General features: G+C 39.6%; 1 protein-coding gene across 1 annotated transcript in view; it reads left to right on the top strand.

Moving 5' to 3' along the window:
- SEC63 (SEC63 homolog, protein translocation regulator) overlaps positions 1-20,929 on the top strand; it is a 30,126-nt gene extending 9,197 nt beyond the window's left edge. The window contains exons 2-21 of the mRNA XM_083731196.1: positions 1,149-1,248; positions 2,439-2,553; positions 3,316-3,428; positions 4,009-4,070; positions 5,405-5,463; positions 5,952-6,002; positions 6,210-6,318; positions 6,926-7,020; positions 7,105-7,237; positions 8,841-8,933; positions 9,642-9,796; positions 10,001-10,148; positions 10,729-10,811; positions 11,684-11,743; positions 12,270-12,440; positions 13,413-13,568; positions 14,458-14,559; positions 16,609-16,707; positions 17,240-17,344; positions 19,333-20,929. Of these exons, the coding sequence (XP_083587322.1) occupies positions 1,149-1,248; positions 2,439-2,553; positions 3,316-3,428; positions 4,009-4,070; positions 5,405-5,463; positions 5,952-6,002; positions 6,210-6,318; positions 6,926-7,020; positions 7,105-7,237; positions 8,841-8,933; positions 9,642-9,796; positions 10,001-10,148; positions 10,729-10,811; positions 11,684-11,743; positions 12,270-12,440; positions 13,413-13,568; positions 14,458-14,559; positions 16,609-16,707; positions 17,240-17,344; positions 19,333-19,476 (2,153 nt within the window). The 3' untranslated portion in view covers positions 19,477-20,929. The remainder of the gene's footprint in view (positions 1-1,148; positions 1,249-2,438; positions 2,554-3,315; positions 3,429-4,008; positions 4,071-5,404; positions 5,464-5,951; positions 6,003-6,209; positions 6,319-6,925; positions 7,021-7,104; positions 7,238-8,840; positions 8,934-9,641; positions 9,797-10,000; positions 10,149-10,728; positions 10,812-11,683; positions 11,744-12,269; positions 12,441-13,412; positions 13,569-14,457; positions 14,560-16,608; positions 16,708-17,239; positions 17,345-19,332) is intronic.
- Positions 20,930-22,352: the final 1,423 nt, after the last annotated feature.

The raw sequence follows: 22,352 nt of genomic DNA, 5'->3' as shown, positions 1-22,352 counted from the left end.
TCTTTGGTTTTAAGGCTCTTTGAAATCAGTCTATTTAAATGCTTGGATGTTGCACATGCATGTAGAATTGCAGTGCCAGAATTAATGTTGAAAGTTGAATCTACAACACTTCTATTGCAGAGGTTTGGAAAATATTTAAGCACAGTCCTTAACATCCATAGTTAAGATCTCACTTTAATAAGGGTATTTATCTTGCATTATTCTGCATTTTACGAATATTTCTGCATTTTAAGATAAGAAACAAGTTACCTTGACTTTACAATGCTTTCTGTAAATTAATTCAGTTTGAGGTTTAAAAGCCAGTTTAAATTTTGCTAGTTCATGCATTTCTATTGTGATATCCAAGCAAAACCTCTTTAAAACATAACTGCAAGACAACTGAGTTGATTTACATAATGGAGGACATAGGTTTGCATAATATGTAAGCATGAGCAACCTTTTCACCTCTGAGGTTCATACTGTATCTATAAAATATCTGGTTCATTATATCAAATTGCATATTTTGCTTTAATTTATATGTTTAATATCACTCAAGGAGATGACTTCAGGTTGTGCTTCTCCTTTTGATAAATAAATGGATAATTTATTTAGACTGTTGCAGTATGTAACCATATTGACACATTGTAGTTGTCAATTGTATATTCTTTTGTGTGAACCTTTATTGAAGATGATACTATGGCCCAGTTTATATGTAGCAGCAAGCAATAGCTATTGGTTTACTGTGAATGTAGCGATCACTCTCGCTTCACTCCATCAGCAAAAATGGGTGTTTGTCTTAGTCTTATGTCCAAATGGGCAATTGCAGTCTGTTTTGCCCAACAGCAAACCCTTGCCTTCATGTAATGGCTTGTTTGAGGAAACCTTAACCCGCAGTCTGGAAGTAATGCTAAGCCAAGGATCTTGGTTTGGTAATCCCCACTCATTCTAGAAGAAAGGTGAAGCAGGAGCTATTTGCACATTCATGGTAAACTGTTAATTAATATTTATATAGTGTGCAAATAAGTTCCTATGAAAGAGTTGAAATCTTAGTCTTTATAGTTGAATTATAATTTATTTATTTTTATTTTAAGGTTTGAGCAGATTCAAGAAATCCAAGTCACTACTTGTTTTGCTACTACCAAATTTTAAACCACCTTTTTCCTTCACAGAGCAAATTCGCTTAAAGAATTTAAGAAAAGTGTATGGAAGATGCCTGTGGTATCGATTACGGTTGTTAAAACCCCAGCAGAATATAATTCCCACCATAAAGTAAGTATCGTTTATTATCTAGAATTTCTATTCTGTTACTGTAGTTAATTCAATGTTACTTTTCAGTTGAAAATGTAATGTTGCTTTCTGTAGTATGATGCCGGACGATCATTTGTATTACATCCGTAGGTCTTAGTAGACTTGTGGGTGGACTGATGGGATCATAACTATAAAGAAGCTATAAAGAAGATTAAAGGTTGAACAACACATCATGGAAGGATTCCACTGGGAATCCAAAGTGAATGGTTTGGATCTGCAACTTTACTAAGGAATTATGCTCCTGATTTTAAACTGTGTTCTGGGGTTCTTAAGAAGTTTATTGGGGGTTCTTCAATGTGAACATAAGTAGCAGACAAACTTCACTGAAGGATGAGTTACCCATCACTATTGATATTATCTTTAGAAGTCTAGAAACAGGGAGGTGTTGGGTGTATTTTAGGCGGAATTAATTATGTGAAATTATGGAGGCCTGATACTTTACATGGATTTGGAATGTGATGCAGAACAATCCTACAGTCTTTTGTGTTTCATGGGGTTCCATGGACACCATAGATTTCTTGGCAGATGAGTGTGTGTGGAGAGGGTTTCCTTAAGAAGTATGAATTCACTGGTTTGAATGAATTTACTTCACTGTTCTATTAAGGCAGGTGTGCGGAGCCTTTGACCTCCAGATGTTGCTGAACTACAACTCTTATCCTTGACTATTGGCTCTGCTTGCTGGGGCTGGTGGGAGTTGTAGTTCAGCAACATCTGGAGTGCTAAAGGTTCCCCACACCTATATGAAGGCATGTATTGAGAAATCCACATTGGTTTCGCCTTCTTGGCAAGACAGCTTATATAGATGCTTCCACTTGGTCATCTGCTTCAGTGAACCACACACAAAACCCTTCCATGCTTGTGTTCCCTTTTTATAGAGTGCTACAGAGAGGAATCACATGCCCCATGATGGGCATTCCTCCACAATGAAAGGAATAGGAGTTAATAAGTTAGAACTGAAGAGAGATGCGTAAAATTCTGGGGAATGCTTATTCAGTTTGCATTGGTGATATTATTCTGTTCCCTCCCATTATGAGAGGGAATAGCTCTGTGTTTTTGGCCATTGGGATTTTTGACTGTGATACTGTCTTTTCCCAACATATTCATACAAACTGGTGGCATACATTCTTACTTTAATCTTTCAACTTCAACAGGAAAATAGTTCTGCTTGCTGGATGGGCACTGTTTTTGTTTCTTGCTTACAAAGTTTCCAAAACAGACAGAGAATATCAAGAATACAATCCATATGAAGTATTAAATTTAGACCCAGTAAGTAATATCCTTTACTATTTAATTTAGTTTTAATTCAGTTCGACATAAATGTACATGTACAGAATAGAATAATGGGAAGGTTAAAGTAGATTTGAACATGCTCAACTGCCTAAATGTAATAATACCATAGATACCTTAGTTATTTTTTCTGATTAAGCAGTTTATAAAATTTTATAAATAAAAAAATATGGGGCACATATTTACGCATATATTCTTTCAAACAAGATTCACTATTCAAAGTGCTCAGTAAGTTATACTTATCACTAAGCAATAAAATGAAGATGGTAATGGTAGCAATGGCAGGAATTTGATAGGGGCATATCCTTCAGTCCTTTCCAGTCTGGGTTGGCAGTTTTGGACTGACATGACTTTGGTGGGCAATCCGTGCTTGGTCCTGGACAGGGAGGTTGTATCCCCACTGATTCTTATGGGCTTCTCAGAATTTTTTGGTTCCACTGAACCTATTGGGACGAATTGAACATGATACTAAGGTGATCATATCATCAGGTCAAGTATTTGGGTTGGGGGAATCCCCTTTTCCTCCCACACTGCATACTGATCTGGGGTGGTCAGTTTGGCTCTAACTGAATAAGAGTCCTTTCAGCATATAGCTGTGGACATGAACCCTTTATGATACATCTTTGCCTTCACTTTGATTGTCTATTGAGTGGTGCTGAGAAACTAGATCAGGTGTCTTAAGCGGTAGAAGTTCTCATTAATAGGTTTGCTATAACTAACTTGAAACTTTTACCTTAATAGGGAGCAACTGTGTCAGAAATTAAAAAGCAGTACCGTTTGCTATCATTGAAATACCATCCAGATAAAGGAGGCGATGAAGTTATGTTTATGAGGATTGCAAAGGCATATGCAGCGTAAGCTTCTTAATAAGTTCTGTATATAGGATGGGAGGTTGATAATGCAGGCTAATACTTGTTGATACTTAACATCTGAGTCACTTCATCATGCGACATCAGCAATTGCTGCAGTAACAGCCTAATATTGCTTGAACTGATTCTTGTCTTGCCCTAGCTAATTAGTATATCTCCTCCTAAATGAGTAAGTTGAAGTTGCAAAAAACCCAGCTTGTAGATTAATATCATCTTCTAGCACTCAGGTCTATTGGTTTAGGAAATCTCATCTGATAGCTTTATTGTACTGATGCTTTGCTCATTTTGCCCCACCTTTACGCTCTAGCACTGCAGTCTCTGCTAAAATATTTTGTAAAACTCCAGAGACATGGTGCAAATTTGCATGATTTCCATAAAGTTGGTGGTAAATTTGGAACTCTGTGTAGCCCTTTGCTGATAAACTTCCCTTTTGTTTGTTTGGAATGAACATCTGGGTGGTCAAATAAGTTGTAGTCACTGAACAGCAGAGGTCACTGTTCCCTTAAGGAACAGTCAAGGAAGTATTGAGGGGTTTTCTAACATGCTTCCTGCCTTCATTTGCTAGTTTAACTGATGAAGAATCTCGAAAGAATTGGGAAGAATTTGGCAATCCTGATGGGCCACAAGGTAGACCTATAACAACTCCTCCTCCTCCTCCTCCTCCTGTCTCCGTTCTGATTGGGTTGCCCAAGCCACTCTATATATCTATATCTCTATATATCTATATCTCTATATCTATATCTATCTATATATCTATATCTATATATCTGAGTTTATTTAGTACTCCAACTTTTGTCCTTTCTGGTGGTGGTTGGAGTTTTATTCATTTTGTTCACTGTTACACATCTTTGCACCAACTGCACTTTCCCATACACCCAAATCTAGCATTTTTTACTGAGCCCCCCACCCCCACCCCAAGTTAATTATCCAAATAACCAGCCTGGAAAATTTCTACATGTTTTGCTTTGTGAATTGATTTTGATGGGTAAGAACCTCAAATGCAGTGTTGTCCAGAACTTAATTATATTAAAATACATGTAAATGAGTAACGCTGACATAAATGATTGCTTTTGTGCAGGCAGAGATTGCAGCCATAATATGCAATACTTTGTATGTGCAGTTTCCTTATTACTCGCGTACAGTCACACATGGGGTTCTCTGCCTGCAAAGAACCAACTCGCTGTGAAGCTGTAGCCAGGGAGCTGGCAGTTGTATGGTGAGTTCCAATTGCCATGGCATCAGCAGCACTGGGAGCTTGCTCTGTAGGCATAGCTCCTCAGTAAGCTATTCAGCTGGTCTGAAACCAGATTGAAATGGTTCTGATAATGAGTATCATTCAGATGAGCTTGCATGGCAGCCACCTGATCACACTTTGGCCAAGAAGGCGATATTTGCAACTAGCCAATAGTTGTTACAATTTTCCACGTCTAAGGAAAAGTTCTTTTAGGAGCAATCTCACAACCTCCTGTTTCAAGGCAGCTGGGACTTGATTAGTTTCATAAAGGAGCATTCACCACTTCCTGGACCCAGCTGGGATTCTTTCCCTATACATAATTCTTTTTCAAGTGGTTATCTGTGCTTTTTTTTTTTTTTTACACAAATCTCCTCACCCTTCCTCCTCCAAGTACCTTTTGTTTCTTGGTGGATGTGTGGGAGTTGAATGGAAAGGGCTAACCTAATCTCTCAAGCCAGGCATCAGTAGCAAAGGATTCCCATGAGGGTTAAGAGCCTCTGACTAGAACTCTAGAATATCCCAATAGTTTGTTCTGCACAAATATGAAACTCTATATGTGACTGCACAGACGGTCATTTCAAGAACTTTAGTTCCTGTTTTCCCAACATACAGGAAGTACTGGGATATTTTTTTTTAAATCCACAATATATACAGCTTACACAAATGCATGAATTCATTTGAGTTTACTGTCTTACTATTTCATAACCTGTATTCTTCTTCTTTGCAGCTACAAGCTTTGGGATTGCGTTGCCAGCTTGGATTGTGGATCAGAAGAATTCTATTTTGGTATGGTAACATTCTGTTCTCTGCCAGTTTAACTGTTCAAGCTGAAAACCACAGTGCAGATTACTTATGAGTATTCAAGGGTTCTGTAGTAGTTTTCAGAAAGGTGACGATCCATGCATGCAGGATATTTATACGCCTTGGCTTTTCTGTAACCAGCTGTGAGGAAGTGCATATGCACTTGCCCATTCAGAGTTGTGGACTAGTTTTGTAAAGAGTTAAAATGCATCTAAAATGCTTCAGCCCTGGAATGGTGCACCCCTTGGAGTATTTAAAATGGTCTAGCAAGAAAAACTTAAGGTGGGCTTTCAGTACAAATCTTAAAATATCCTACTTGATTGCTTGTAAGTTTCTGAAATTTTTACTTTAAGTGCTCAGTGGTTTAGCCCTTCAAACAACATATGGCTGTAATGGTGAAGACTGATTGCTCTATCTGTAATTACTTATGGCTTGGTCAGAATGTCTGATTTTCTCCCATTATATTCTTCTAGGTCCTGCTTGTTTATGGATTGGCATTTATGGTTATTCTTCCAGTGGTTGTGGTAAGTATTTAGGAAAGGGAAAAGGTGCATTTTGGTAAAAGCTGGGGCTGCAGGCTCACTGGGCTTACAACCATATTCCACCTGCTCATTTATTGGCCCTGCAAGCACACTTTTACAATGCAGAGTGTCAGAACTGGAGGCTATATTATTTTGACATATTTCAATGAAATTAATAGCTGTCACTTTTTCCTGTCTTGAATGTTTTAGGGTTCCTGGTGGTATCGATCAATACGCTACAGTGGAGACCAGATTCTCATCCGCACCACCCAGATTTATACCTATTTTGTTTATAAAACAAGAAACATGGATATGAAAAGTAAGTTTCAAAGCACCAGTTAAAAGGATGAATTGTTGAATTCTGCACTCATTTGACTGTTCTTCAGCGTTTAAAAATGTAACTCTCTGTGTGGATTGCCTAAGCATTCAATGGATCAATGTTTCAGTATGCTTAGGGGTTTCCTTTAGAATGCTGCTCAGTTCCTTCAGGGAGACATGGGAACTTAGGATGGTAAGTAAAGTGGTGCTGCCACTTTAGACTCAGGTGGAGATTTGCATGACTTAATGCTCTTCCTTCTATAACCCTCTCTTGCCACATATAAAGAATTAACACATCTGAGTGAAAGCTAGGCTAAAACAGTTTTCTGTGAAATACAGTTTTTAATGCAGATTTTTTTTAGCAGTTATGTGAGCTTCTCCTTGCAGTGGTACAGTTCAGATATATGCTTGCCTACCTCAGTGAGAACTAGGCCCATTGTGGTGGCTGAGAAAACAGCTCCCGCCAGCTTTTATTGTATCCTGATTTCCTTGTCTGGAAGCAGACATGCTGGCAGTAGGAAGGCATGCTAACACTTTTTTTTGGAGCTGGGCAACTGTAGTAAAAGGGTATTTCCAAATTTATATTTATATTCTGGTTTTCTTTGCAGGGCTTATAATGGTTTTAGCAGGTGCTTCCGAATTTGACCCGCAGTATAATAAAGATGCAACAAGCAGACCTGTAGACAACATTCAAATACCACAGGTTTGCTATTGCTGAGAAACGTTAAACTACGTGTGTTGGTGCCAAAATATTATTTAGTTAACCCCCTTCCATTTGTCATTTCAGCTAATCAGGGAAATTGGCAGCATTAATCTGAAGAAAAACGAACCTCCTCTTACCTGTCCTTACAGCCTGAAGGCCAGAGTGCTCTTACTGGCTCACCTTGCCAGAATGAAAATTCCTGAGACACTTGAACAAGGTACCTTGCTTGAGAAACCACAACAGCATAAGGCTAGAATTAGGCCTTGAAGTGGAGCATGTCAAGTCTTATCACTTTCTTGGTTTTTATGGCCAGGCATGTGTGCACTGTATTTTTTTTTTTTAAAAAAAAGAAAAACCACAAAGGGATCCATATTCCATGCTAAGAAAAGCGGAATTATGCAGCCTGATAAATACACTGAATAACTTACTTTCATTGGGCATCATTTATAGCTTTTAGTCCTGGAAACCATATTGCACATTTGAAACCTTGCCTCTACCTCTGGGCATATCAGAACCTCTCTGGCTTCTGAGGTCTGAAGCTGCACCAAGCAAAATTGGCTTCCCCACTCAGATGTCAAAGAGAGAAATAATTATACGACCTTCCGTAATATCTGAAGGCAGCCCTGTATTGGGAAGCTTTTCATGTGCTGTTTTCATTCTGTTGTGTTTTTGTATATTCTGTTGGTAGCTGCCCAGAGTGGCTGGGGCAACCCAGTCAAAGGGGCAAAATTGGACACAAACCAATTTGGAAGTTTCAGGCTCTCCTGTGTATGAAAGGGTCACAAACTGTGAATCTTTCTTTTCACCTCTTGAATCGGACTTCTTTGGGTTTTAGGGGTTTTTTTTTGGGGGGGGGGTTATTACAGGGTTGAGAAGAGGTAAGTGTTGCAAATATATCACCTCTCATAACCCTGCTCCCCCCTTTTTTGCAGAAGGGAAAGGAAAAACACTTTCTCACCCACCTATGGAGTTCCTGTTGTCATTGCAGTATTATTTTGAAGTGCAGCATTTTACCTTTCTGCTTCTATCCATGTACTTAGGGTCACATAAAGGGGCACACTCAGACACTACTGGGTTGGGGAACTAAAATGTCCCTCTGCTCTTGATAACTCCAACCATTAAAAAAATAAAATCAAAACCTGCTCCTATCTTGTCTAATTCATTTGGACACAATGGTCACAGAGTAGGACGGAGTCCAAGGAAGGGACTTAGTTCAGTGTTAGCTCACCTGTTGGTTGCATGTTGAAGGTTTCAGGTTCAATTTCTGGTGCCTCCCTAGAGAGCTGCTGCCAGTTGGTGTAAGCAATACTAAACTAGATGGACCAATGGTCTGAATTGGTATGAGGTAGCTCCCTGTGTTGTTGTTGCTTGAAAGAGGCCATTTCAGCACTTGTTTGACAAGTTGCGCCTTCTACAATTCCCTCCCTTTTTATTAGCCTACACAGCAAAGGTGACTAACCTGTGGCCCTCCAGAAGTTTTTGGACTACAGTCCCAGCCACAAACACCGGTGATTCAGGGATATTGTAGACCATCATCATCTGGAGGGAGGAGAGAGATGTACACACAGTAAAGCAATTGAAAGTGATCATGCTTTAGTTTTAGGTAAATCTTAAGTATAAGATTGTTCTAAAGGGTGACACGATTTCGAAAAAGTGGGATGGGCCACACATTATGACACTTCTGTCTGTATAAACATAAGGAACATATGGCAAGGAGATATTAATAGCAGTATAACATAATCAAAAAATGAGACAAAAGCTACACTGTGTGGCAAGATGTACCTTATATACAGAATTGTTGAATGTCTTATGTCTTGCAGATCAGCAGTTTATCTTGAAAAAGTGTCCTGCTTTGCTTCAAGAAATGGTTAATGTAATCTGCCAACTAATCATAATGGCACGTAGCCGTGAAGGTAAGAATAAGCTTTATTATATTCCAGCTTGTAAAATATACCTTCACACCCTCATGAATTCTACAAGATATCGATAATTTCCCCCTCAGAATAATTTGTTTCTAGGAGATACAGGCAATTTATTAGGGAAATAGTTATAGAAAGAAGTAGCCAATTTTCTGTAAAGAAAGAGAAATTTTCTTATGTGAAGTTGGCATTTCATGTATTTTTTTTTTTAAAAAAGGCCTTTACTGACTTATGTCAAATCAATATCTAAGGGAGGTCTCCAACAAAGTAGTTACATTAGCCCAAAGATTTCCATTTGCACAACTGACCTTAACCCCTCTCTCCTCCGTTTGATCTTCAGAACAGATTTATGGGGTACAGAGTGTGGGGAGGGGGGAATTCTGTTGCACTACTAGAAGTCCTTGTGCTAATGGAACTACTTCATACCACCCTAAATATTTATTTTGAAAATAAAATACTAAAGTGGGTATTAAACTGTGTTGCATTACTACGCAAAACTTTGAAACAAAACAGTATATTTTTTTTAAAAACCCAGTCTTCCCCCTTTTAATGTTCTCTCCAGTTTCACTGAAGTATATAGTACAACCTTAGAGAATTGACGTATTTAGTAAAAACGCTTGTTGTATTAATTCCTGAGTTACTGAAATGTCTCACTAACAGTTAAGTATACATTATTTTTCTCCTTCTCTCCCATTCCTTCAGAAAGAGAGTTTCGTGCTCCATCACTGGGTTCTCTGGAAAACTGCATGAAGCTTTCACAGATGACTGTTCAAGGGCTTCAGCAGTTTAAATCTCCACTCCTCCAACTCCCACACATTGAAGAGGACAATCTCAGACGGGTTTCTAATCATAAAAAGGTAAGGTTCTGTAGGTCATCAGGAGCCATGTTCAAACTAACTTGCTCTATCTATGACTTGGAAAAAGTTAATTCCACAATGCCAGAGAGTGCCACTGTTCATACTTTCTGTTTCCACTGTGATAGATGTTAGCAATATCAATAAATTATGTGGTAGTGGGTTTTATTTTTGGAAAATAGAATTTTTGCTCTTTTTTTTACCCAGTACAAAATCAAAACCATCCAAGACCTGGTGAGTTTAAAAGCATCGGATCGCCACAATTTACTGCACTTCCTTGAAGATGAAAAATATGAAGATGTTATGGCTGTCCTTGGCAGTTTTCCACATATCACCATGGATATAAAACCCCAGGGTAGGTGGTGTTCTAAATGTCCGCTCTTCATTATTTGGTATGCATTCATGGTGCACTTAATGGTGTCTGTAGAATTTAAATTGTTTAGCCTTAAGGAATTGCAGATTTCCTGCATTCTGTAATCTTAGATTTAGAGTTTGAGAAAGCTCTAGCTTGCAAGCCTATCTTGGACTGCCATTGGGTCCAATTTGGCCTACAAAGTGGTTTCTCCTTTGCCATGCCCACTTACCAATCAGAAGACATCATCAGGTAACATCAGTTGATGGGCAGAGAGTCCAATCCTGTGCCTCAGCAGCATATTTCCTGTGAGGAACACTCTGGTGAACCAAACACCTCTCCACACTCCTTGTGCCACATTCAGAAAGTCCCTTGAGTCTTAACTTTCAGTTGGATGAGTGGTTAAAGGTGCCAGTGAGGGCTTTAAGTTGCATTTTCAAACTTCTTTTAAGATATTCTCAAGTAGGATTGCAGTCATAAATTTGACAGCTGAGTGAAGCTTATTAACAAGGAAGCTATTAAATTGGGGAAAAACCCAGTGCAAATTGATGTATCCTTTCACCCCTTCCTCTTCCCTCCCAAGTTTTGGATGACGAGGACAGCAACAACATCACAGTAGGATCACTCGTTACAGTTTTGGTCACCCTAACAAGACAGACAATGGCAGTGAGTATTCTTATTTGCACACATTATTTTTGGGTTCAAACTTTCAAAAATGTATGCTGAGCAAAAAAAAACTTTCATCTAACTGCACATCTGGTTCATAAATTGAACAGCAGTAGTCAATGATATGCCCTGAGTCATCATTGATGGCCAAGGACCATATTTCAGTGGTAGAGCCCCTGCTTTGCCTACAGAAGGTCCCACGTTCAATCCCTGGCCTCTCCAGGTAGGGCTGGGAAAGACACCTATCTGAAGACCTCAGGACTGTCTGAAACACAACAGTACTGAGCTAGATGGGATCAGTAGTCTATCTATATAAGGCAGGTTCCAATGTTCTCATGTATTAAGGGTCACTGAAGATAAAACACCAGAGATAAGAAAATTTCAGATCTCACGTCCACATACTTTTCTGTGCAGTCAGCCTCACATACTCAGCTGCCAATCATTTGAAAAGCAAGTAATTTCATGTTGGTTAACCAGTTTTGTAGACTGGATGTAGGATAATAATAATAATAATAATAATAATAATAATAATAATAATAATATTTATTTATACCCTGCTGCTCTGGGCGGCTCCCAACAGAATATTAAAAACACAACAAAACATCAAACTTTAAAAACTTCCCTAAACAGGGCTGCCTTCAGATGTCCTCTAAAAGTCAGATAGTTGTTTATTTCCTTGACATCTGATGGGAGGGCATTCTACAGGGCGGGTGCCACTACCGAGAAGCCTCTCTGTTAATAACTAGAATCTTCATATGTTTGAGAAGTGAGCTAGTGCCTTGCCCTAATATTCATTCGGAACATTGAGTCGATCATGAATTCATGTCGCTGGCATTGTGAGACTAATAGACTTTGCTTGTCTCCCTATTCAGGAAGTATTCGAAAAAGAGCAGTCGACCTGTTCAGCTGAAGAGCAGCCTGCGGAGGATGGCGTAAGTTCAGAAATAGTGGTTTTGGGTGACTATGTTCCAACTCAATGAGCTCCTTATGTTAGAAATAAATGGAAATACAGCTACATTAAAAGCATGCTCCTCTGCTGTTTGCATAAGTATCCCACTTAACCCTGTTTCACTTAACCACGGCTGTCAAGAGCAGTGTGATCGATGTTGGAAACTAAAGCAGATCTGCGCCTGCTAAATCTCGCGTGCAGCCACCATTTCTGATGATAGTTATGCAGTGTCTTGTTTCATCTTGGCTTGCCTTTCTCATTGCCTTGGCTGTTCCCTCCACCAGCTGACATGTAGCATGTGTTATCCATTGGCACTGGGGAGGCTGGCTATCAAACGGAATGCTCTGAGATCCAGAGGTGTCCTGGCAGATACTGTTGCCCCGCAGGCTTGCTACTTTGCTACAAACTTAAAAGGCTCTGAGGTTATTGGTTGTAACCTTTAAAAGACTTGAAAGCAGCTTGATGTGGAAGCGTCCACTCTTGACGTTAAACCCTTGTTTACTTTGCAGCAAGGCGATGCTAACAAAACGAAGAGCAAAGGATGGCAGCAGAAGAACAAAGGGACAAAGAAGGCTTCAAAATCAAAGAAGAAGAAAGTTGTGAAAAAGAAGCCTGCACCAGCACCTCTTCAGCAGACGAAGCAGCAGAAGCAAAAGCAAGCAAATGGAGTAGCAGGGAGTGTATGTATCAGCACAGATGGGAGTGGGGAGGAGTGGCTAAGCTATGGGACCTAACAGAGAGCACTGACTAAAATCCTAGGGAAAAGTAGAGCAGTGTTTAAGGCAGCCATTTTAGAAGTCAAAATCAAGCCAACAAGCTGCATATTGTACGGAGTGTAAAATGACCTTGCTCAGGTTAGAAAAACTCAGATTAGAAAAAAATAATGCTGCCATTCAGGATTCGAAGGCAGGCCCCTATATCAGTTGACAGAAATTAATGTTGCTGTCCATCCTTATCTAGGACTCATAGAGCGGAGACAGGGGTGTGTATATATATTACATCACAAACACACATATGTTTGTCTATGAATAAAAACTGCAGTATATCAGACTTTGATTTTAGATAGAATTTGATAACATGGCTTCATTTGTTTCATTAGGCAATATTAGTTGTCAGCCTTTTCGTAAGATTTTTCTAACCGTTCTTTGAAGAGATGGACATGGCTACAGCAGAGGCCAGGAACCTTTCACCTGCGGGCCACTCTTGGCCTGTGAAGCCGTTTTCCCCAAACCATGACTGCCTGTCCCACACAAGACATCATCTGTGACATCATGTGTAGGGCAGGTAGAGACATGACAGCCAGTGCAGTTGGGGATATTGAAGTGTGCTCCTGATTTTGCATTGGCAAGAGAAAGCAGGTTTTGTCTTTACTGCCCACCAGCCGTTGGGTGATAGAGCTAAAGCCTACTGCATCGACTGCATGTGGTACTTTGAAGTCCCAAATCACTTGGCATAATTGTGACATCGAGTGATTGACAGGTGGCAGTCCTGCCCGCCTATCAAATTTGTCCTGCAGTGCTGAAAAGCTATCCACGAAATGGAAGGATTCAATGCAGTATTTGAACAAATCTTCTGTTCCATCTTATGCCATCAGTGTCAGAGCTCTTGAGTACTGTTATTAAAGTAATCACAGGATTGTCCTTTTTCTGTAGGAAGTTGTAAAGGAAGACGAAGATGAAGTTTCTGATAAAGGGAGTGAATCTGATGAAGATGACACTAATAGAGACTCTTTAAGTGACAAAGATGATGGAAGCGACAGAGACTCCGACAGAGAACAAGACGAGAAACAAAGCAAGGATGATGAAGCTGTAAGGCTCACTTCTCATTGTGTGATGTCATTGCCATGTAACATCAATAATAGGATGGTGGTCGGCTGATTATAACCATGTGTACTGGGAAAACTTTTTTGTCGTTAAGAGGGTCCTCCGTCAGAGTTCTTGCATCCGTGAAAAGGGGGAAATGCTGTTTCTCAGTTGAAGGGAATAAATCAAAGGTCATGATGTGCAATCCAGTATCACAAGCAGTCTGCTTCTGAATACCAGTTGCTAGAAATCACAAGTGGAAAGAGTGCTGCTGTGCTTGGGTCCTGCTTGTGGGCTCCCAATAGATACCTGGCTAGCCACTGTTGAGTATAAGATGCTGGATTAGATGGGCCATTGGTCTTTACCAGGACTGTTCTTATGCTGGAAAAACACACAGACGCTCATTTGTATGCACGTCTCGATAATGGATGAGCTTCCTGTATAATTCCCCATATAAAATCTCCACTCTGCATTAGAAGCTATGATAGTACTGTATAGTAATTATTGCTTTGCATAAGTTTGTGCACACTTGGTTCTAGAACTAGAATTCTGGAAGACTGTGTCTCAGCAATGTATAAGCTACTGCTTATAATATTTTAAGTGTAGAGAGGACTGATGGGTGAGGAAAATAATTGGGATATTGTTGACACGGAGAAAATCCATGTCTTGGTTGCAGAATATAAAGCTCTGGTTATTTCTGTAATAAGCAAATATGTCGGGGGATTTATTGAAAGATGGCAATGATAACTGATAACTGATTTCAAAAAACTTTGTCCTATCATCATTGTCAGTAACATTAAGATGTTTGTCTTCCCGTTTTCATTCACCTACACTTCCTACCATGTTGTGAAATTACTTTCTAAAATATGCTGAATACCTCTTCTCTCTCCATTAGGAGTGGCAGGAATTACAGCAGAGTATACAGCGCAAGGAACGGGCTCTCTTGGAAACCAAATCAAAAATAACCCATCCTGTATACAGTCTCTACTTTCCTGAGGTCAGCAGATGGAGAGCTAAATAATGTTGCGTTGAAATCATTCTCCCTTTGACAAGTTATAAAGCCAATTTAAGTATAAAACTTGATTCCCAATGTGTTGTTCTTGTAAAGTGGTATAGGAAACTGCAGTCTCTTGAGTTTTGCTGCGGATCTTGGCAATAACTTCTTCAGATATTCCATGTTGTACTCTCTGCAGAATGTTATTTGCTGAGGTTGTTTCTTCCTTCTCATTATACTACTATATAAGCTATTTCTTGATAAGTGGAGCTAAGAACTGCACAGGTTGCCGTGGAACCTTGCCCTCATATTCAGTTCCACAAACATACTGATTTCCTGGCATGCTTATGTTTACCACCCATTTGCTTGAAAAGAGCATTGCCCACTCCACAGGTAGTGTGCTAGCTTAATCCAGACATGCACTCTATTCTAACAGTGATCTGCTTAAAAAGGATACCTTTAGAACAGAAATCTAAATCTTTCTTGTCAAGCAGTGCCAAATATTGGGCAGCATGCTTAGTTTTGTCTGACACTTAAGACTGCTCTGTTTCTTCAAAATTGTGCCAATCTCATTAATATTGGCTTGCCATATGAACAGTTTATTCTTTGTTCATCTGCCATGCTAGAGTGCAGAACTAGCCATTGTGATTAATATTTTAATAACACAACAGCCTTTATTTTTTTGAAAACAATTGCTCTCTTTTTAATCCCTATTTAGAGAGTTGTTTTGTACCATTGGGAGTGCAAATTAAGACACGTCAGTTAGATCTGTTTTGTGGAAATTGGAAACACTGGAATTCTGTTTACACAAAATTAAGTATCACAGAACTGAAACAAGCAGACCCTTCTACGAAAGGTAGAAATATTGACCCCTAACAGAGTGCTCATGGTCAGGATGCCAGCTGCATCCTCTTTGAGGTCACTATAACAAGCAAGCCAGCTTAACTGCCTCCCCTCTCATTTTCAGTTTTTCAACCTACTAAAACTCCTGGAAGTCACATATTCCTATTTGGATATTTCGGGGAAGAGGGGGCTTTGTACGTGTAAAAATAGACACTTCATGATTCACCTGAGCATGTGATGCCTGTCTGTTCCTGTTGTGACCCTATTTGGCTCAGTCATGTTGGCACTCAAACACCTGAGTCCACTATTAAAAGGAGCAAATAGATACCAAAGACGGACAGGACAGACAGTACTGGCGTTGTCATGGAGACAACCCTGTTATGGACTCTCTAGATCTCTCTTCTTAAGTAGCCTTTAATATAGGCAAGTTAGGCCTAGTTATCTCAAGCAGTTGGTAAGGCGATAAATTGGTGTGCCAAGTATATTATTTATTAATAGTTTACTATTTTATTTTGTCTACTTACGCAACACTTACTAGATCTAAAATATCGAAATGGTTTACAATAAGGAGTCTAGTCTCTGAAGAGTCAAGGGATCTATATCCCTTTGTAATGCAGGTGGCAGCTCTCAATATGATTGGGCAGAAGATTCTGACGCAGAAGACAAGCATGTAAAGGAGAAAGCTAGGCTTAGAACCCTCCTTCCCAACATCTAACTTTCTGTATTCATAAAGGGGCAATCCATATTGACAGCTTCTACCCTCAGTCTAAATCAGGCTTCCTCAACCTTGGCCCTCCAGATGTTTTGAGACTACAATTCCCATCATCCCCGACCACTGGTCCTGCTAGCTGGGGATCATGGGAGTTGTAGGCCAAAAACATCTGGAGGGCCAAGGTTGAGGAAGCCTGATCTAAATGAAGTAGTATAGTTGAGACCCAAACTTAGCACTTCATCTGTGCTTTCCAAAAACCTCACTGCCTAAAATAGCATTTTTTTGACTCCCTGGTCTATATTAAGGGCAGTGAGGTGCAACGAGGAAGAAGCTAAGAAAGCTTTCTTGGGATGAGCCAATTCAACCAAAGCGCTTGCAGCTCCTGCTGAATGTACAAAAATGCACAAGTTTTCAAACTGAAAATTCAGTTTCACTGATCTAGGGCAAGACTTGCTTTCTTTTTTTCCTAACGTCCTCCCTATTTTTCTCCTGAACAGGAAAAGCAAGAATGGTGGTGGCTATATATAGCAGATAGGAAGGAACAAACACTAATATCTATGCCATATCATGTGTGTACACTAAAAGATCGGGAAGAGGTAAAGTATCATGTTACTTTCCATCATTTATTTGAACCACTGGTGTAGCAGTAAAATACTGATTTCCATTGACACTCTTATTCTTAATAAAACACCCCCCAAACCCAGCAAGTATAAGTCTCTCCTCTCTTCCAAGGGAAAGGAGCTACACCTCTTAAAAGTAGATACAAATCAATAAGAAAAGAGAACTAATAATGGCTGCTGTTTAACTTGTTGAGGGATCATGGGGCACCCATTATGGTTGTTACTGTTGCTATTGGTTTTTATTGATTTATTAGTTTGTTTCTTGATTGTACAGTAAAGGATATTTTGTTTTTTAATGTTTGATGCTTTGTTGTGTTTTATATATGTTGTAAGCCACCCAGAGTGGCTGGGGAAACCCAGCAAGATGGGCAGAATATGAATTTTAAAAATACTGTTATAATATTATTATTCTGGGCTTTTCTGTTCATTTTATCAAAACTGTTTCACAGCTCTGCTTGTAAATGTCTGCTTATAACTTGATGTTGTTGTGGATTGATTTTGTCTCTAGGTAGAACTAAAGTTTCCTGCACCTGGCAAACCTGGAAACTACCAATATACGGTTTATTTAAGATCAGATTCCTACATGGGCTTAGACCAGATTAAACCTTTGAAGGTATGCTCTCTTAACACTTGCAGGCTGGGGAGGGGAGTTTTTGCAAATTCGCTGCAGAGATTGAAGGTGACTGTTGCTATATAGAATTTAATGTACACAGTCTTGTGCTATTCCACAATTGTGATTTCTTCATCAATGCTGGGTTTTTCATTTAACCAAAGGCTCGTTTATCTTTGGAACAAAGTTCTGCTTAAGCACAAGCAGCGAGATCCAAAGATTGCGACTTCATTTACAACTGCAAGTTTAAAAAATCTCTTAACTTGGCTTACCACCCAAATACATGCATATCAATGCAATCACACACAGATCAGTGATAGAGCCATTTACAATGCAAAACTAAGATAAAACTGCCTTTGAGGTACCAAAAACAGATCTAGAAGTTTTGGTGTGTGCATTTCCCTGTGTAAATGCATTCCATACCCTTGGGACCAGCGATTCTGCATCTGCTCGCCAGTGATAGCACTTCCGTTAGAAGAAGGAGGTGGAAGCAGTGCCTTCCCAGGAAGTGTGTAGTGTAGTTTCTTGCCTGGAAGAAGAGCTTTCCCCAGAGATTTTGTTCCACAAATGAGCTCTGCTTGATCAAAAGGCTTCCCCTCTTATCTCATTCTTGTGGCAGTGCACATCTGTGTGCATATCTACAAGAGCAGTTATTTCTGTTCCTCCTTGGCTGGGACCTAAAGGATCACAATCTGCATGCATTAAGATACTGGTAGGAAATATTTATCGAGAGAGAGAGAGAGAGAGATTCAGATATATCAGATGGAGTGGGGTCAGGGGTCCCTCACAGGGGCCTATTTAAGAGTGCTGGGGAACATCGTGGGGAAGACACTGCCAGTAATTCCCTTTTGCAAGTGGCCCTTCCATTTATCCAGCGTTAGATACAATCCAGGATAGCAGGTCTACTTGCAGAGCCACTTCAGTGCGACACCCGGGGATGTAAAAATGAACTAGTTAGGAGTCTACTTTCCTTTTTTAAAAAAATAATTGTAGTATGTAAATGAGCCATTTATATGAGCTAAAGCTGATTGACTCCTGCTGACGGAGCCCCTTAATAATAATTTTATTATTTATACCCTGCCGATCTGGTTGGGTTTCCCCAGCCACTCTGGGTGGCTTACAGTATATCTAAAAACATAAAACACCAAGCCTTAAAAACCTCCTGATACAGGGCTGCCTTCCAGACATCTTCTTAAAGTTGTGTGATTCTTTATCTCCTTGACATCTTTGTTGGGAGGGCGTTTTACAGGGAGGGCACCCCTGCCGAGAAAGCCCTCTGCCTGGTTCCCTGTTACTTTGCTTCTTGCGGTGAGGGAATCAGTAGAAGACCCTCGGAGGAGGACCTCAGTGTCCAGGCAGAACGATGGGGATGGAGACGCTCCTTCAGGTATACTGGGCCGAGACCGTTTAGGGCTTTAAAGGTCAGCACCAACACTTTGAATTGTGCTCGGAAATGTACTGGGAGCCAATATGGTCTTTCAGGACCGGTGTTATATGGTCTCGGCGGCTGCTCCCAGTCACTAGTCTAGCTGCCGCATTCTGGATTAGTTGTAGTTTCTGGGTCACCTTCAAAGGTAGCCCCACATAGAGCACATTGCAGTAGTCCAAGCAGGAGATAACCAGAGCATGCACCACTCTGGCAAGACAGTCCGCAGGCAGACAGGGTCTCAGCCGGTGTACCAGATGGAGCTGGTAGACAGCTGCCCTGGAGACAGAATTATTGTGGTCATTGGGCTGTCACTGAGCTTCGTCTTTTGGCTTCTCTGCTTATGCACTTTCCCTTGAAGTTTATTGTTTATCATTAGGCTTGCTGTGTGTGTACAAAGTACTTTACTGAAGTATTATTATTATTATTATTATTATTATTATTATTAGCCTTGTAACATAATTCATAATTCTGTAAGCCCCAACAACTTACATAAAATAATTCATCTCTGTGTTCTAACTCGCTTCCATCCTTTTCTGGACAATCTCTCAAACTCTATTTGCAGCTGGAAGTTCATGAAGCTAAACCAGTGCCAGAAAACCATCCACAATGGGATACAGCAATAGAGGGAGATGAGGACCAGGAAGACAGTGAAGGTTTTGAAGACAGTTTTGAGGAAGAGGAGGAAGAGGAAGAGGAGGATGACTAAAACAGTACCATGAACTAACTTGTGTTACACGGGATATCTCTACAAACTTTTGACCTGGGAAGGGATAAAACAAAAACAGTGCAGAAGTACTGAAGATGGATTTTTTTTTTAAAGTTTCTCTTTACCAATTATGAGTGCTTTATGTAACTTCCCAGTGGAGGTCTTTTGATCAGTTGGTATAACCTGGAAGATGCATAGGGCTCTTTTACAGCCTTTAAGTACAGGACGGTGCATTTATTTCAACTGAAAATAAAAGCTTTTTTATTATAAATGTCCAGATGTGTGGGCTATGTTGTCTGATCAACTTTTGGTCCAATATATTAAGAGGTACTATTATTAAATAGAAGCAATCTTTAAATCAACTTTTCACACTAGAAAGTTTATTTTATATGTTGAAGTCTCCTGTTGAAATTAACACCCCCTTGAGTTTCTGTTTTGGTAAAATCCAAAAGCAGTTTTGCAGTGATACATGAACATTACTGAAGCTGAGATTTATAGCTTTAAACTTTCTGTTTTGTTTTGGACTTCAGAACTGGCATCCTACCATTAGTTGGGGACATTCCATATTGTCATGAGGGCTGATTTTTTAAAAAAAGACGTAATCTACCTTAAGCAGAGGGGAACTTTTGCCCCATACTCTCATGCAGGTTATAAGTGTTTCTGAATCTTTCAATGGCTTAAAGCATATTTAAGCAACTAATATCAGCAAATCATACAGAATTTATTTATTTTGATAAAACTGTATGTATCAAATGACTGTGGGACCATATGTTACTCAATGTGGTGGCTTAATACATAACACCTTTTACAAAAGGTAACAATTATCAAAGCTGATATTCTTGGCTTTTAATCTACCTTAACCCTGTCAGAAGCCTTTTAGGACAGACACATAAGGCACGCTAAGATGGTATGTTTTTGTATTTATTGAGAACAATTCAAAATAAACTGGACTAAATTTGAGAAAACGGCATTACAACAGTGCATTTTTCCTCTCTACTGAGGGCCGAACAGGGATGCTAGCATGGAGAACCAGGCTTCATTCTCAACATAAATAATTGCTTTCGGTTTTTAAGTGTATTTCTGGAGCGTTCTGTGAAGGATAAGCAAAAACTTACTACGAATTTCACTTTCTGCCCACATGTAAAGGTAATAACTATTGATGTGGTTAGAAGCTATAGAAATACATCTGAATGTCAATCATGTAGTAAGATTTTTATAACTATATGTTGAGGAACTGCAAGACTGAAATACTGTAAAACATTTGTGACAAATGAGTTTGTCATAACAGGAACATTTCCACATAATGGAAGCTGCCCAAAAGCCAAATGAGCTGCTCACTAATTTGTGACCTTGTTTATGAAATAGAGGATTGTCACTTTAAATGCAAACTTACATTGATAATATTTCTTTGTAATTGCAATAGTTGCAAATAAAATTTGAAAAATGTCCTAAATGCGAAAATGGTTTCATTAAAAAAAAAAGGCAAAAACCCTGTGCTAAGATGTTTTCCAATTTAAATTGTAGTGAATGGATGCAGTCCATAAGTATGTGTGTGCGCCAGATAGAAACGTGTGTTCATGATTTGGGCTCCGTTTTCTGTTCCAGCTGCACACCACACCTAAAGTGTCAGACCATTATGTGTCAGAGCACAACAAAAAATGTATGATACAAAATGGCTTGGGGCAGAAAATTAACCATCCTTGGCTTCAGAATTAAACAAGCCTTGACTTAAACTACAGGGTTGAACAGTATTCCCCAATGTGGTGCCTTTCATATGTTTTGGAATATCTCTTTCATTTCCCTGCTTTTCTTTCTGTTTATGCTTCCAGAACATTGGGAAATTAGTTTTCCCAGGGGCCCCTCGTGTCAGGCAGTGCCCAGGCCTTATTCTTACTGACAATGCGTTTGTTATGGGATAGGATGCAGTAACCTAGCAGGCTTGTTCAACTCTTGTGTCTTAAGTATTTTTGCTTGACCTGCTTCTTCAAGGACAGAGTGTAGCCTTTACAGTGAGCTATGGTCAACCCTAGCTCTGTCATAAGTACACCTGCATGCTACCAGTGTGCTTAAAACACCTGTTTGTCATATTTACACTTATCCTTCCATAGGTGTGGACTCTTCAAGAGTGCCCTTAAAGGGTAGCCAGCATGGTTCTTTCTAATATTGTGGGACTACAAGCCATGAGAATTGGCAGTGCTGGCTGGCATCTGGACGGCATCATGTTGGTGTTTCCTGCTGTCGGTGAAGCTTTACAACTTAAAGAAAACACATTTTAACCCATCCCAGAGCACATAGCTGCTATCCTACCCTGGTTTCTCATCTGCATTTCTCCTCTTTGCTGTTTCCGCTGCATCTGCAACTCTTATACATTTCACAACAGCATGCATTTGGGTACAGCTCAATGCCTACTCACTTTATTCATGCCCATCTTGGATTCAAAGTATTTTTTGAGTAACATGTTACTGTTCCAATTTCTGTCTGATAGCAGGTAAGGAAACTTCAAAACAAAAAATAATATTCTCTAAAAACCTCATTAGCCACAACATCAATCAAATACTTGGGGGGGGGGGGGGAAACAGCGCAGCTCAAACATCTCTGCTGAAAGCTTTTATTGCAGCGCCTCATTCCAGTAGGGGGAGACAAGCACATAATTTTATAATAAGGAAAACAAAAAGGTTGCTTGCTCAGAATAATGGTGAGATTTTTAAAAAGGCTCTCTGCTCTTAAAAGAACGAAATAGCCAGTCTTTAAATAATGTCAACACTGAGTATAATAAATTGAAAGTAATTTTATCTGGATTTTGATCATTCTGTGTAGCCATAATCCTACTTAATAGCTGTTTCTGTCCCATCAGTCTCCACGGTACTTTACACAAG

Source organism: Podarcis gaigeae, assembly GCF_964106915.1.
Source record: "Podarcis gaigeae genome assembly, chromosome: 3".
Lineage (NCBI taxonomy): Eukaryota > Metazoa > Chordata > Lepidosauria > Squamata > Lacertidae > Podarcis > Podarcis gaigeae.
Note: the sequence above shows the minus strand (reverse complement) of the source record. Positions and strands in the feature narration are given on the sequence as shown.